The 16,328-nt window shown below is 33.8% G+C and overlaps 1 protein-coding gene across 3 annotated transcripts in view; it reads right to left on the reverse strand.

Moving 5' to 3' along the window:
- Positions 1-1,198: 1,198 nt before the first annotated feature.
- The window catches only part of LOC128021304 (dematin), a 17,358-nt gene continuing 2,228 nt past the window's right edge, over positions 1,199-16,328 (reverse strand). For 2 of the 3 annotated variants that reach the window (XR_008185514.1, XR_008185515.1), the window contains exons 2-14: positions 9,488-9,543; positions 9,137-9,199; positions 8,800-8,955; positions 8,457-8,501; positions 6,230-6,362; positions 6,108-6,152; positions 5,837-5,980; positions 5,426-5,535; positions 5,116-5,221; positions 4,560-4,624; positions 3,757-3,805; positions 2,833-3,585; positions 2,268-2,336 (exon numbers count right to left, since the gene is read on the reverse strand). Coding sequence is in view for 1 of the 3 variants with exons in the window: in XM_052608419.1 (XP_052464379.1) it covers positions 2,223-2,336; positions 2,833-2,913; positions 3,224-3,289; positions 3,578-3,585; positions 3,757-3,805; positions 4,560-4,624; positions 5,116-5,221; positions 5,426-5,535; positions 5,837-5,980; positions 6,108-6,152; positions 6,230-6,362; positions 8,457-8,501; positions 8,800-8,955; positions 9,137-9,199; positions 9,488-9,496 (1,194 nt within the window). In the remaining 2 variants the exon portion in view is untranslated. Of the gene's footprint in view, positions 2,337-2,832; positions 3,586-3,756; positions 3,806-4,559; positions 4,625-5,115; positions 5,222-5,425; positions 5,536-5,836; positions 5,981-6,107; positions 6,153-6,229; positions 6,363-8,456; positions 8,502-8,799; positions 8,956-9,136; positions 9,200-9,487; positions 9,544-14,300; positions 14,786-16,328 lie in introns of those variants that run through there. The other variant, XM_052608419.1, reaches the window with a different exon arrangement.

Here is a 16,328-nt window from a genome sequence, read left to right on the forward strand (position 1 = left end):
ACTGCTAATCAATCACAATGTTAAACACTCTTTCTAAAGCTGCCAGTGCCTGTTATTCTCGAAATAGAAAGGTAATTGGTTTTTTTTAAAACAAGATAAATGGACTAAATCGTTTAAATTTGTAATGCCCTCATTTGTTGATTAAAATCGCTGAATGAATTCTCTCTTAAAGTGGGCATTATCTTAACAATGCTAAAAAGACCAGATTGGTAAATTATTGTAAGTGCTGACATTTACAATGTACTGTGTAAATGTACACTACCGTTTAACGTTTTTTTTTAAATTAATACTTTTATTCAGCAAGGATGCTTTGAATTGATAAAAAATTACAGTAAAGACATTTATAATGTTACAAAACATTCCTATTTCAAATTAATGCTGTTCCTTTCAACTTTTTTTACTCATCTAAACGATCCTGAAAAAAAGCATCACGGTTTCCACAAAAATATCAAACACAACTGTTTATAACATCGATAAGAAAAAGTGTTTGTCTGAAGGATCACGTGACACTGAAGACTGGAGTAATGATGGTGAAAATTCAGCTTTTGATCACAGGAATAAAGTGCATTTTAAAATACGTGACCCTGGACCACAAAACCAGTCTTAAGTGTCAATTTTTCGAACTTGAGATCTATACATCATCTGAAAGCTGAATAAATAAATAAACTGGACAATATTTGGCAGAGATACAACTATTTGAAATCAGAATTTGAAACCAAAAGATTGAGATTGTCCAAATAAAGTTCTTAGCAATGCGTATTACTAATCAAAAATGAAGTTTTGATATATTTACGGTAGGAAATGTACAAAATATCTTCATGGAACATTATCTTTAGTTAATATCCTAATGATTGTTCGCATGTTTTTTTGGCTATTGCTACAAATATACCCCAGCGACTTAAGACTGGTTTTGTGGTTCAGGGTCACATAAATTCTAATAGATTTTTTTTTTTTTTTAAGTGAACTGTAATATTATTTCACAATATTACTATTTTTACTGCATTTTTATTAAATAAATGCAGCCTTGGTGAGCATTTAAAAATTCTTACAAAACCTCATATTTAAAGTTTTTTTTTTTTAATTTATTTATTTATTTTTTACAAAATACAATGTGTAGTTAACAGATTATAATATAAATGCAACATATCTTTTTTTTTTTTTCAGTGAACTGACCTAACAAATGTTTCCTTGACACAAATTCTAACATGAAGCTTTTATTTTTTCACCATTACACCATGTTACCAAAAACGGTGATGAAACACAGAACTATGAACAGACACATAATCGTTGGACAGTCTCCATTGTAAGCGTGCAATGCCTGATTTGATAACACCTTTGCCATTTTAAAAGACACCGCAATGGAGACCAACTACTAAAGGCAGTAAAAACACAAGTATGCATCGACAAAAGACACATAAAATCCAAGTAAATGACGTGGCTTTGCATGAAACTTCTAGTGTTGTCCAGTAATTACAACCTACTGTAAGAAGCACCAACAGTGTACGAGAACCGAAGAACCGCCAGAGATTACCAGCAAGCCTGAGCTATAGATATTTCATAGAAGTCCACAATATAACACTGTTGCTATTAGCACGAATAGAAGTCATACATTGCAGTGCTTTTATCTGTAAAACTGAATAAAATAGTTATGGATGGAGTTAGTGTCCATGCATTTTTTTAATGAATGATGATGGACATTTCATTTTTGCTAAATGTTAGAAATTTTCATTTAGTGATTATTAAAACTGAACTTTTACATATCAACACCTAGAATAAATAAAAATTACATGATATATGTACAGTGCAATATGTTTTTGGGATACGATAAATTAAGTTTATAGTGTAATAGAGATGACAATAAAAAAAAGGTGATGTTTACGATAACTTTGTGTAAATATATATATATTATTATAAACATCTCTGGGCACTTCAAGAATTTGAAATAGACGTAAGGCGTAAAGAAATGGCTGGAGCAGTTTATGAAATCGATATTCGTTACTAATAATCTGATTTTTCACATGTTTAGTTACTTGAGGGATGCTAGAACCTTCATCCTGTCTTTATTATGTACACCAGAGATGCACAGAGACTGCTGAAATAACATCTTCATCTTCCTTACTCATCTTCAAATGTCTGCATAGGATCCGTATTAGATTCGAGTGAATATTACTGGCGCCTCTGGAGGGAGAGGGGTTCAGGGTCCAAGTCCAAATGTCCAAATGTTAGAACAGGGACACTTTCTTCTTCAGGTCGTTCCGTTTCCATAGTGACAGACAATCAAATTCTGCGATGGACATTCCGAATAAACTCTGGAATTCCTCTGGAGACAGATGCCGCTTTTTATAAAAAAATAAAATAAAAAAAAGACAAACAATCAGTCAGTTTATATTGCGGTCAAAGACAAAATCTTATAGAGGACGGGGGAAAACATCCCCAACTACACTTCCTGTATGGAAAAATATAAGAATGATTATTAACTATTTGAAAATATTAACATTTATTAATTTAATATATATATGAATGAATAAATAAATAAAGCAAGCAAGTAGTTTAGTTTATACATTCAATTAATATATCCAATAATTTTGAATTTTATTATTATTATTATTATGTCTTCCAAACACCCCTATCACAAATACAAAGCAAACAAACAAAAAGATAAATGAACATTATTACATGTAATAACAATAATGTTAATGCTATTATAAGCATGCTAATAATAATTGTTAAATATTTTGAACTCATAATGGTTAGTTAAACATTTAAATATTTTTATTTCAAAAAATAAAAAAAATTAAATTAAATTAAATAAAAACGTTTTTTGTGATGTACCTCTAATCTTGTCCTGTCAACACCTGGAGGAAGCTTACTGCGCCCTCTGTGGGTCACAACCAGCATTTCATATGGATATATCTGAAGAGAATTGAGATTTCATAACATTTTGTTAGTATTAAATATGTGATCCTCAGCCTTTTTGATTGGACACAGTAAACAGGCCGTCACATATTAACAGCTTGCTCAAGGGAGAATGTTTACTACACATACAACCTCCAAAGTTTTCACTTTGATATCGTCTCCAGTGACACTGCCGTACTGAATTGTGCATTCAATGGATGCGAGGCTTAGAAGCAACATGGAAATGAGCGAGTGAATGTATGGCATGGGGTTAGAAGAGAGATCCAGAGCATGAAAACTTTGGAGGGTCTCGTAAGATCTTCCTCACCTTCTGTTCCAGAATACTAGGAAGAGAGCTTCCTCTGTCCATTCTCCCACTCTGTGTATCGTCATTCTATGAAGACGCCACCCCAGCCCCGAAAAACACCCCCCGGGACAAAGGAGATCAATATGAGACTCACTACATCCACAATAATGAATCAGCCTCACTCGACTCATTATTAAGCGTGCAAACAGTGAGTCTGAAGACATGAAGGAGTGTAGGCTAATGTCAGGGTAAAGATACATTAGTAGCAGGAAAAGGATGTGGTTTCTGTGTCAGAGCTTATTAGCTGCTGCTGCTGCTGCTGGCATTTTAGAAAAAGCCATGCTTCTGAAATCCAATAAACAAAAGCCATTTTACCTGTACACCTGAGGGACATAGAAAGAGAAAAAGATGATTGGTAATATTCAGAAAAATACAGTAACTTTTGAAGTCTTTAGAAGAACTTTATGCAGATCATTTAAATTAAATCAGAAAATTTGATGTAATAATGAGATTTTTAATACCCTGCTTGTGTATATTAACATTTTTGACCCTACCTGTTTTTGCTTTTCCATTGTCTGTGGAGGTGAAGTCGGCAGACTGGAGCTAAATGCACGAAGACAAACGATTACTCTCATTAGAGACTCAAAAGAGTTATAGGAACGTCTTAAAGAGACAGTTCACCCAAAAGGCGTAGCGTAAGTGACAAACATGCAAGCAGACAAGAGAGAGCAAAACAAAACACGGGTCACGAATTAGAAATACAAAAACGAGGATTTCTAAAGAAAAATGTCCATATAAGCCAAGAGACTAGTTCTCCTTTTCCTACACCTTCATCATCCGCTGGAACACCACGATTTCATATTAAATAGTTACAAAGATCGTAATCAGTAAAGAAAGGCTCTGTGTTTATTATTAAAATTAATAATGTTAATAATTAATATTATGAATTAATAATCATATTTAATTTGACAAATAATACAAGTATGCTGATCAGTAAACAAAGTGTACATTTTAATTACTGCAATGAATAATGTCAATAATTTATATTATTTTTTAATATTATAATTTTAATCAGTTAAGAAAAATGAAATGCAATTATTACAACTAATTAAAAAAAACTACATTTTAAATATTACATCTGATAATATTATATATAAACAAAGACTATATTTTATTAACAAATAATGAAATATAATAATCATTATTATTATAAGTATTCATATTTAATATTAACAATCTTTGAGTATTTATGAATGTTATATATAAATGTAAAAAAAAAAAAAGATCAACATTGTATGCAAACTCAAATTATGATTAAACTGTATAATATTATGCTTTGTAGATGATTTTCTCTTACCCTTGTGAGACCTGTTCGACTGCAAGGAGGTAAAGAGGCAGATTTAGTAGCACTGGCTGATGATCCTGCAATCAATGCAGATTAAATATTTCATTATAGACATTTCTCAATAGACTTTCCATTCACACAAACACAATTCATCATTTGAACACTGGGTGTCCTCTGTGACTTGCTGGTGGGAATGATATGAGATGCACAATACTAATTCATTGTAATGTATAAAAGGCAAACTGCAGTTTGTATACACTCTTAAAAAGAAATGTTTCGAAAGGTTGTTGTGGATTGATTTCCCAAACCAACCTTTCTGTTAACAGGAAAACAACAACAACAACAAAACACCTGAAGGGGCTTTTTTTTTCTTTTCTTTTTGCTATGAAAAGTTTTCATGGATGTTAAAGGTCCTTCATGGAACCATAACTGCCAATAAAGGAACATTAATATTTATATGTAAACTCAGATATAAAATCTTCAAATCTTTAACATTTCAATAGGTGAAGCACCTTAGAGCAGTTATTGTATGTTGAAGTGCACTAAGACTAAAACAGACGTGACATACCCAAATGTATGTTTGTCCCATCTGGCAGGGACCGTGTTTTTCTACGATTGTGCACTGATTTCTCAATCTCCTCCTTCAGGATCAGTTTGCCCAAGTTGGACTGTATCTGGAAAACAAACAGCTCCATTAAGCGCCGGCCTCATGTTGTGCATGCGTATGCTTCCAGCACTCTCTTCAATTTAATGGCCTGAACAGAAAACACTCAATCATCTAGCCTTAGAGAATATATTCCCAGCCCAGCGTCTGATTTATTGTAGGCAATCTCCAGAAATATTCATCCTAACAGTATTGATGTCCTGCTTTTTTTCACCTTGTGGAGTTCCTGTTCCTGGAGTCTCTTTGCATCTTCTGTCAGGTCCTCAAACTCATCGTCCTCGATTTCTTTTCCCTGTTTGGCTGCCTTCTTCTGCCACTCGATCTCTGTGAGCAACCGACAGGAGTTACCAATGAATAATATTTCATATACTGTCATGCTGATGTTTCCTTAATCACTGCAGCCTAATAAAGTGTCCAAAGGTTTCCTGCATTAGGTTTCACATGATTTTCCTTGAGCATTTTAGGAAAACAAAGCAAAAATACTTGCATGTAACAAGATAGCATGTAGTTAATAACACACTTCTGGTGATTTCACCTTTAATATACAGATATGGAGTGAGGGATTCGACCAATGAAATGTGATTGTGGGAGGGGCTAGAGAAATCTGAAGCTGGGGAGTATTTACCCATAGTGGCTAGAGAGGGTGGACAGGGCCAGTACTCAGTCTCTATCTTTGAAGGTTGGTTGGGATCCGGCGGTTGGGCTGCTGGGAACTTGGAGGACTCAATGATCACATCGTGTTTACTATGAGACAGTCCCGTCTGTCCGTCTGAGGACAGAGACAAAACAAACATCAGTGCCGCTTTTTTCATACACCCCAGAAAACCCAATATTCCTACATGAACGTGAGCTATAGATCACCAGCTACAAAATATAAATAATAAAAGAACAAATACCGTGTTTGTAAATGGGTGGCTTCTTATAGATATTAGTGCCGCTGTCTGAAACATAAATGCATGTACAGTTACACACACATTTGAATTAATATGATGAATGTGGCTGTGATATAAACTCGTACCCGGCCTGTGGAAGTGCTGCATGGGGCCTTTGGAGGTGAGGCTGATTTTGCGGAGCTGCACCGTGGAGCCCGTGTTGGAGCCTCCTGGAGAGCCCTGCTCTGACCACTCCTTTGACTCTTTTGAGGCAAATATCTGAAGAAACGGGGAACTGCGTTATTCTGGAATGCTAGTCATTGAAGGACTTGTTTATGTTAACATAACTTCATGTTTCAATCAAGAGTGGACATAAGCACTTAGCATGTTAACAGAAGTTTGAATATCATATTTTACCTCCTGCATCAATAATATGACTTGTGTGTATGTAAATAATACAAAACTCATGCCTTACAGTAAAATATGCTAATGAAGGTCAGCAGCATAATGCGATTTGATTCCACTGTTCAGTGTTCTAGCTAAATGTAGTTAATTAGCAATGCGCAATATTACAATTCTGACCGATACAGATATGCTGTAACAGTATGAATTCATACTCAATATTAAAAAATACTTCAATATAATATTTTAATGGACTGAATTAATTATTATTCATTAATTAAAACTAAATAAATCATGTTAAAATTAATAAGAGCAACATGCCACTAATTATTTTTTATGTTATTGCCAATAACCAATTCATGGTCAATATCAAAATTAAATAGGATTTTTTTTTTTAAATGTAACTCTAAAAAGTAACATTTTGAAACATATTTTGGATAATAAGTGGATATTTATTTTGAGATGCATTAATTCATTGAATAATGTTTATACTGTATGACTGCACAATAATAATATACAGTAGAATACATTTAAGGTGTCCTTGTTTTAGTGTAATTATTCATTTAAGTAATGAGTAATGTTAATTAACTACATGTACTTGCTATATGGTTAGGGTTAGGATTTGGGTTTGGGTAAGGGTTACTTGCATGTAATTATGCATAATTAATTGTTTTTGTAAAAGTAAGTAGATGAAACGTGTAACAAGGACACCTTAAAATAAAGTTTTACCACATAATTAAAAATAAAATTAAATAAATAAATATATATATATATATATATATATATATATATATATATATATATATATATATATATATATATATATATATATATATATATATTATTAAATATAAAATAATAAAATAGAATATTTCCGTATTAAATTAAATAATTATTAACTATAATAATTAATATAATTTATCTATATTCAGAGTTACAACATTATAATTCTACAATATACTATTAAAATCAAAAGTGTTATAATTAATACAAATTGATAATATGAATCATTCAAGAAAGACTACATTTAAAAAATTCAAATGTAGAAATACTGAAATATTATAGTGCTAATAATTAACAGTTGATTTATCAGATTTCTATTCAATATAAAAACACACACCACAATATAATATTATAAAATTATATATATATAAATTAATTAGAATAAAAAAATAAATAATAATGCTATTAAACCTCTGGCTTATAATACTGATATGTTTGATAGTGGCCTGCATTACAATTCAGTATATATATATTTTAATTAAATACTACGAATCAATATATCATAAAAATATATAATATGGATAATAAGTGGGTATTCCCTTATATATAACAAATAATAGTTTATTTATATGACAGCAACTCAATAATGTGAATTAAATGCATTAAAATAAAATAATTACATTATAATAATATACATTTCTTTTCAATATTACAATAATATTTTAATACTACAGTATTATAATTAATAATAATAAGCACACATTAATAATATAATCAGTGGAGAAAGACTATAATTAAAATCTTATGATTACTAAATGTTAATGATTAATAGTATTGATTCAATACTTATAAAGAATAGTACAATATAATACTATAATTAATAGTAATAATTACAATTAATAAAAATTTAAGCATAATAATATTCTGTAGCATAACAATATGATGCTAATTATTTTCATATTATGGCCGATGACTGAGAAATAGACAATACAAATGTTACGTATTAAACTATTACAAATTCAATTATTAACATTAATTAAACATAACTAAAGACACTGTTTTCATATTTGCTTTGGCAAACATAGTTCAAATACAAAACTGAAAGTGAAAGTCATTTACAGTGGCTTCATCCTTCATTAACTGAGCAGCTCAGTAAAACAATCACATTGGAAGTGTGCAGGAAGATAAATGCAAGTAGTTGATCGGTGACTAGTGTCAGTCCTGATCGACAGAGGCGTGAAGTCTCACCTCAGGGGACGGAGGGGGCGAGACAGAATGAGGGGACATTGATCTCTGGAAGAGACAAGGAGAGAAAACAGAACACACACACAATGCATCGTCATCAACGCCTGACATTCAATGGCTCTGTGTGACTTGATTTCCCATGCATAACAAAGCTTGACTAATAAACTTAAGCTTGACTATTAAAGTTACATCTCACCATTATATTCAACTTCCTGCTCACCAAAACACATACACCGATTCCACTTTAAATGGAAGATGTAAAACATAGAACAAAGCTTCGCCAATGCTTTCCAATGCTACAATGAAACAACGACTGGGTCTAAAGAGACACTCTTTCTTTACTGACCTCTCTGCTTCTGGAAAGACCTATACGGTCCAGGGCTGAGATATTGAAATGTGGCTCGTACACCATCAGATCTGGCCGTTCCACCTCAAGAATGGCTTTGTCTTTGGGAATGGCGGCCAAGTCTTTATATCCAATGACCTGATTGTCCATTCGTGCCTTTGGAGAGGTAGAAAGAAAGAGGCTGAGTTTAGTTTGGGGTGAAATAAACTCTTGTCCTCTGAAATGGCTCACAGGGTTCCTAGGAACAGGGATATCGAGCATGTGCTTCATGGCAGATAAAAGAACGGACGCATGTGTTATCTGGGAAACTGAAAGTATTCAAGTCAATTTTACTTACCACAATAGAGGTGGCTGGGGACCCAGGAGCACTTGGACCCCGGGAGGACGGGGCCGTCCCTGCCTGTGGAGGGAGAGCGGAGCAAAAAGGTCAGAGGTCATCTTTAACTGCTCCTATCCAGTGACAGGTTGTTAATGAGAAATAAGGTCTATAAATAATTTCATCAATCAAACTGATGATGTGTGTCACTCAGCCACGCCCCCTTTCCATTCTCACTATGTGAAAAAACCCACTGCAGATCTGATAAATGTTTAACTGGTTTACTTTGACTGCAAGACAGTATAGAGATTAGAATCCATATATATATATATTATACATATTGCCAAGCATGGTAGCATCCACATACATTACCTTTTGCATGACTGAAGTTAATTATAAAACCAATTCTTTGTTCTTCCAGCACAGATCTGCAAAAAAAGCAAAAAAGGCCAAACATTAATTCAAATAGGAATAAATAATGTTGGGTATTGTAAATAATTAATTATTAGCGGGATATGCAGACATGCTAAATTAAAATGCTAAAGTGGTTTTAAGGCAAACTAATTTTGTTAAGCAGTATCTGAATCAAATTTTTCAGTAAAACTGTATATTTTTTTTTAATTATTAAAAAAGGTTTGAGAAGCAAAAATGTGTCAGACATTAGAATTTATTTCAGAGAGTATCTTTTGAATTACATTTATTTGTATTTATTAAAATGTTACGAAATGTATTATTATTATTATTATTATTATTATTATTAAGTATACTAGCATTCAATATGGAAATAAGTTTTGTTTTTGAAAAAGTCTCTTCTTTCAGTTCTCACATTTATTAAACCAAAAATACAGTAAAATTTTAATATCGTGAAATATTATTAGAATTTAAAATAACTGTTTTCTAATTCAGTGTTTTGACTGGGGGGTCACAAGACCATTCTGAGTGGAGTGTACAGTTAAAGAAACAAACAACAACAACAAATTTCATTCTGAATGAAGACTTTTTTTTTTGAACGACGTGTATGAAAGCTGTTGACATTTCTGTCAGATGCAGTGGATAAAGTGCAGTCCCAATTCCGTATCTGCGGTCAGCCAAGATGTTGTCAGGTTTAATGTCTGGGTCAATATTTGATGTTATTTTGGTAACTTGTTACAAAATAAAAAGTCTCTCACCTCAGAAAACAAACTCTCCTGTTCCTCATGTGCTCGTAGTGTCACGCTCACGCTGTATATCATTTCACTAAAGTGCTAAAGAAACTAAAAGCATGCGTGTGAAAAAAACTTAAGTACCAATAAACCACATACTGTAACTGGTACTTTGTATGTTAGCTGGAATGGATTTGTATGAAAAGGTATGGTTTTATTCAGGAGCAATTTCCACTTTCATTATCACCAACATTTTTGTGAAATAAATTCTTTCTTTTTCAAATCAAATGTATATATATATATATATATATATATATATATATATATATATATATATATATATATATATATATATATATTTAAACGTGATTAATTGCATTGTTACGGACAAAACAAATAATGCATTTAAAAGTAGTGTATTGTGCACTTTTTTCATTTAAATGTAGGCCAGGCCTACTGGTATATGAACAAAAGTGTAATAACATTTGTTTTACAAACACTTTAAACAATAAGGTGCTTTTTACAGCAGTTTTCCTTTTACACAGTAGCAGTAAAAATATTTATTGTAGCCTAAATCTTAACGTATAACATTAATGTAATTAAATACAATTTAAAACAAGCCATTTGTCAGTTCACACTGGACAATCTTAACCGTGCCAGAGCGTGTTTGACCCCCAAAGCCTGGTTCGTTTGACTAGTGTGATCGCTCCGTTTAGCAGTCCCTGGCTCGGTTGGAAGAGGTGGGCAAGAGCGTGGTTAAGTTTTATCGGAATCTTCCTATTTCCAACTTACAGAGTCATGATTACGATCTCGTTGCATTCTTTTCTGTTAAAAATAACAGTGGACAGTGATTTTGAATGTTGATGCTTAGCCTAAATAATTTGATCGGAGCATCCCCTCCAGTGACCCATGATTTGTCTGTATGTGTATTCAGAGCCAGTGAGCAACGGACTTTCATAATAATAAAAAACTGTGTTAACGAGCGATGAAATAATTGTCAGCGTTAAACAATTAATGCGTTAACACAATAATAATGCATTAACTGACTATACTATAGATACTAGATACTAAAGACACTATGGCATGATATAAATTACAATTGTAGCAGAGCTGAAATGACAGTCTGCCCAAAACAACACTGTGAAGATCACACATTAGAAGACTCAGCGTAACAACGTTACAGTTCTAAAAATTTATTCTGAGGCGATGCATTTAATTAGCTTCCCACTGAGAGTGTTCAACACAGCCAGCGATATCACACACATTCAGCGCTCACCACACCATACATGCATAACCAGGTTATTCCACACATAGCTTCTATCCCACTGGATTCAGAGATACATATCATCCGTTTCATGGAAGAAAGGTTCCATAAATTTCCTTTTAAAGTTGACATGTCATTTTAGTGTTAAAATCCTTTCTCCAAGTGCAGTTTAATATGCAGAGACAACTATAAGTAAAGCAATTTATAAATTGATCCCCAAGAACTGCAACCCTATGCAGTGTTATTTTAGTATTATTTATATATAATATTGTAGTATCTATTCATATTTCAATCAATAGAATGTTTTTTGTCCAAGTATTGAAAGAATTGACTTTAAAAGCTGCTATCTGTATGAATAAATACGAAGGAGAGCAGTTACACCATTCGTCTGATCTCCACTAAGAGGATCAGTGGACTCGTGTCTTTATGAAATGAGAATTCATTATTCGAAAGGACAGTATCCTGTTAGTGTGGGGGAGGGGAAGTGACATCATAACAGCTCTCCCAATTTCACCATGAGCAGAGATTTGAGAATTGACCACAGGTTTTATCAGGTTCAAGCATCAGAAAACATCAGAGAGTTACAATCATCACAAACGGTTTTGGGTTGGCAATGGTTAATGTGCTAATTAGCTTTAATTTAAATTTCATCTTATGAGCCTTAAATATTTTATGACAAGAGCATAAGTAGCACACTCTGAGCAGGGTACAAGCCTCAAGGCGCTTTGAATCCATTTTCTTTGCATTTAAAATAGTCACCAAAGATGCTCTTTTTGCAAAAACAGCTTTTTGACTGGAAGTTCAAAAGTGAAGTTCACTCGGGGTAATGTGAGGTTTTCGTTCAGCTTTGTTTTGACTGCTCGTGCCTTGCTTCAGGGGAAAAGAGGCAAAATGTCAAGGGGAAAGCATTGCATTTATAAATCTCAAAAAGAAATGTCGGGGCCATATTTCATCTTAAAACCAAATGAAGAAGAAGAAGAAAAAAAGAAATTCTATTTTGCATTAAATAGATAAAACTATTGTACGACAGTTTTTTTTGTATTATTATGTGTTACACTATTTCCATGACAATTACACTCAAATTCTCAATACTGTACTAAAATTCTAATTTCTAAAATCTAATTTTAAAATAAAAACATTTTCACAAATCCTGTAATACACTTTCTAATTATAAAGTAAGATAAAATAGCTCAGTTTAACATGCAGAGACAACTGTAAGTAAAGCAAGCCATTTTTTAAGTTGATCTCCATGAGTTTCTGTGTAGTGTGAATGTTAAATCCAAATATTTGAGATATTTGATCCTCTGTAGTGCTCCATTACAGCTGAAATTGAAGATTTGATTAATTCTACAACATTAACACTGTCATATTAAACCTTCCTTTTTTGTGTGACTATTCTAAAAGACAAAAAACCTATGATTTCCTTTCAACATAGCTTTTACACAAAAGGCAGTGAGAGAAATGTATTGAAGCACCGAACCTATCACTATTGGTTTCCCTTTCTGACCTGACCTCAGCCATAGCCGGCTGTCTCTGCTGGCTCGGAGGGTTAGCGATCAGCTCAGGTCAGGTTCACTCTGGCATGAAGGATGTTTAACTGAGACCCTCAGCTATCCTAACTGATGTGACTGATCACTCTGAGCACAATGTACATGACCTGTCATTTAAGATGAAGGGACCCATGTGCATCAAGCGACTGTCTGTAATTCAAGTTCAATCTGGCTAAGAAGAGGCCCTGAGCACCAGGCTCAAATAAAGTTTGATTTACTGGTCATTCACACACTGAGAAGACAATATAGCATTGAAATAATTACATGACATACGTGGGAATATTTTCATTTAATCTTGTTTCCTACTATATAGAGATTTCATGTTGAATGTTTAATGTTGAAACAACTATGAAATTTTTCAATTCAATTACTATCAACCCATTGCCTTTGCAATCAGACTTTAACAATCTGGTGTGATGCTGCTACTCAAAACATGCTGAGAAACCAGATCTACTATTACTATGAACATCACTCTGTTAAAGACAGCACAGTGTGTATTAATGGACCTGCGCCTGGCATTAGAGAAAACAGTGTGTATTAATAAGGAAGCAAGGCAGCGCACCCATGAGATCCAGAGAAAGCCCTTATCTCCCATCAGACAGGGAGTTTTAGCTTGCATGAGTAAGCAGTCAGGACTCAGGACATATGATTCTTATTCATGGCAAATAAATCATTTTCTTAATCAGTATTTGTGCCTCAAAACTAAATAACGGACACAGTTTTGCTTCTCAAGTAAATTTCTCTCGTTTTAGTGATGTTTTAGGTGGATTTTTAGTGAATGAAAAGACAAAAACACTAATGAGAAAATTATTGTTTTTTTGTTCGGACATTCAAAATTGTAGAAATCTTTTATATTGAGGCAAAAAGACCACCATCACGACACACTTCCTAGCACAACATAATCACATAAGTATGTTTTTTTTAAACCAGTGTTTGAGAGTTAAAATTGTATTTTCTGTGAAATCAGTCGACATTTAAATGGAAACAGAACCAGATCTAAATCTGAATATGAATAATAATTGGGTTTGGTTTGGTTTACTGTAGTAAACAGAAGAAGCCAGTGATAAGTTCATGTCATGATACAACTAAAAGAAAAATTAAGTGAATTATAATTATATTACTTATTTAAGACATAAACTGCACAGGACCAAGCACCAAGAATCCATAACGTCACAAAAACAACACAAATCTAACAAAACTAAATTAAAGGAAGGGATCAAAGAACCAACCTCAATCAGTTTGAACGGAAACGGTCACTTTGAAGGCAAAACAGGCCACAATACACCTCAGTCCCAGTTCTGTGATGAAGATGAAAACCTACGCTGAGAGATCCAGACTTCCTGTCATCGCACTTTCGTTCTCCCCAGTCCTCTTCATCTTTCTCTCTACACGCTGCCTTGAAAACCCCACCCACTTCTCTCTCCACCCAAACTGAAATGCACTTATCTCAGCAGACCAAGAGCAGCCAACGCCCAATCAGACTCGGCGGTTGCATCACCAGGGCAACGCTCTGCTCCAAGCACCGCTGATGGATACAGGATCTATTCCCTCTGTGAGGCTTTGCTGCTCCACTGGGAGAGTGATGTGATGAGTTGAGGAGCTTGGCGTAAACAGCCTGAGGAAGCCCTCCTCTTGAAGATCTTTCATGATAGAACAATGGCCATGTGCACATCACAGCCTAGAAAACAAGCTCTTCCTAACTCCTCCCCATCACTTCTGATGTGCTGCACGCGGTCGGACAGCCACGTTTCTTTATTCCAGCCTCAGCTTTATTCTGCTAGTAGTGCTATCCAGGTCATCAGCCTTGGGGTTTAGCAGAGATCTGGATTGTCTTGCCTAGTTTGAACTTGAGAAGATCAGAAGAGCGGAGAGACTGACTGCTGGATTTGTTCAATCAGATTAGTGTTCCATTGATTAAACCTGCAATGCTTCTCAGTTCCCACTCTTAGAGAATCACTTAACAGCAATCCCAATGACATGAGGAGGCCATCAGTGGCCAGAAAGGCCAGAAATGGTCTTATTACAACTCTAGTCCTGTCCTAGAATACAATTGAATAAAATATGACTGAAAATAATACAAACCCGATTCCAAAAAAGTCGGGACACTGTACAAATTGTGGAAAATAAAAACAGAATGCAATGATGTGGAAGTTTCAAATTTCAATATTTTATTCAGAATACAACAAAGATGATATATTAAATGTTTTAACTGAGAAAATGTATCATTTTAAGGGAAAACTAAGTTGGTTTTAAATTTCATGGCATCAACACATTTAAAAAAAGTTGTTTTCCAAAAAGAACTTCCAATTTTGATTCGTTTGACCACAGAACAGCTTTCCACTTTGTCACAGTCCATTTTAAATGAGGCTTGGCCCAGAGAAAATGCCTGCGCTTCTGGATCATGTTTAGATATGGCTTCTTCTTTGACCTATAGAGTTTTAGCCGGCACTGGATTGTGGATTGTGTTCACCGACAATGTTTTCCCATGTTGTGATTTCCATTACAGTAGCATTCCTGTATGTGATGCAGTGCCATCTAAGGGTTCGAAGATCACGGGCATCCAGTATGTTTTCCTGGCCTTGACCCTTACGCACAGAGATTGTTCCAGAATCTTTGGATGATATTATGCACTGTAGATGATGATAACTTCAAACTCTGAGAAACTCCTTTCTGATATTGCTCCACTATTTTTCGCCACAGCATTGGGGGAATTGGTGATCCTCTGCCCATCTTGACTTCTGAGAGACACTGCCACTCTGAGAGGCTCTTTTTAAACCCAATCATGTTGCCAATTGACCTAATAAGTTGCAAATTGGTCCTCCAGCTGTTCCTTATATGTACATTTAACTTTTCTGGCCTCTTATTGCTACCTGTCCCAACTTTTTTGGAATGTCTAGCAATTATGAAATACAAAATGAGCCAATATTTGGCTTGATATTTCAAAATGTCTCACTTTCAACATTTGTTATGTTATATATATTATATTGTGAATAAAATATAAGTTTATGAGATTTGTAAATTATTCCATTCCTTTTTTACTCACAATTTGTACAGTGTTCCAACTTTTTTGGAATCTGGTTTGTAAATTATGACAAAATACAATAAAATGGAGGATGAGGGGACAGATCTAGACTGAATAGAATAGAATAGAAAAGAATAGACCTAACCAAAAGTTGTGAAATAGAATATGGCAGAATAGAATAACATACAGTAGAATAGAATAATCCTGTCCTAAAAATGGACAATGCAATATAATA

This window comes from Carassius gibelio, chromosome A10, assembly GCF_023724105.1.
Source record: "Carassius gibelio isolate Cgi1373 ecotype wild population from Czech Republic chromosome A10, carGib1.2-hapl.c, whole genome shotgun sequence".
In the NCBI taxonomy this organism is placed as follows: domain Eukaryota; kingdom Metazoa; phylum Chordata; class Actinopteri; order Cypriniformes; family Cyprinidae; genus Carassius; species Carassius gibelio.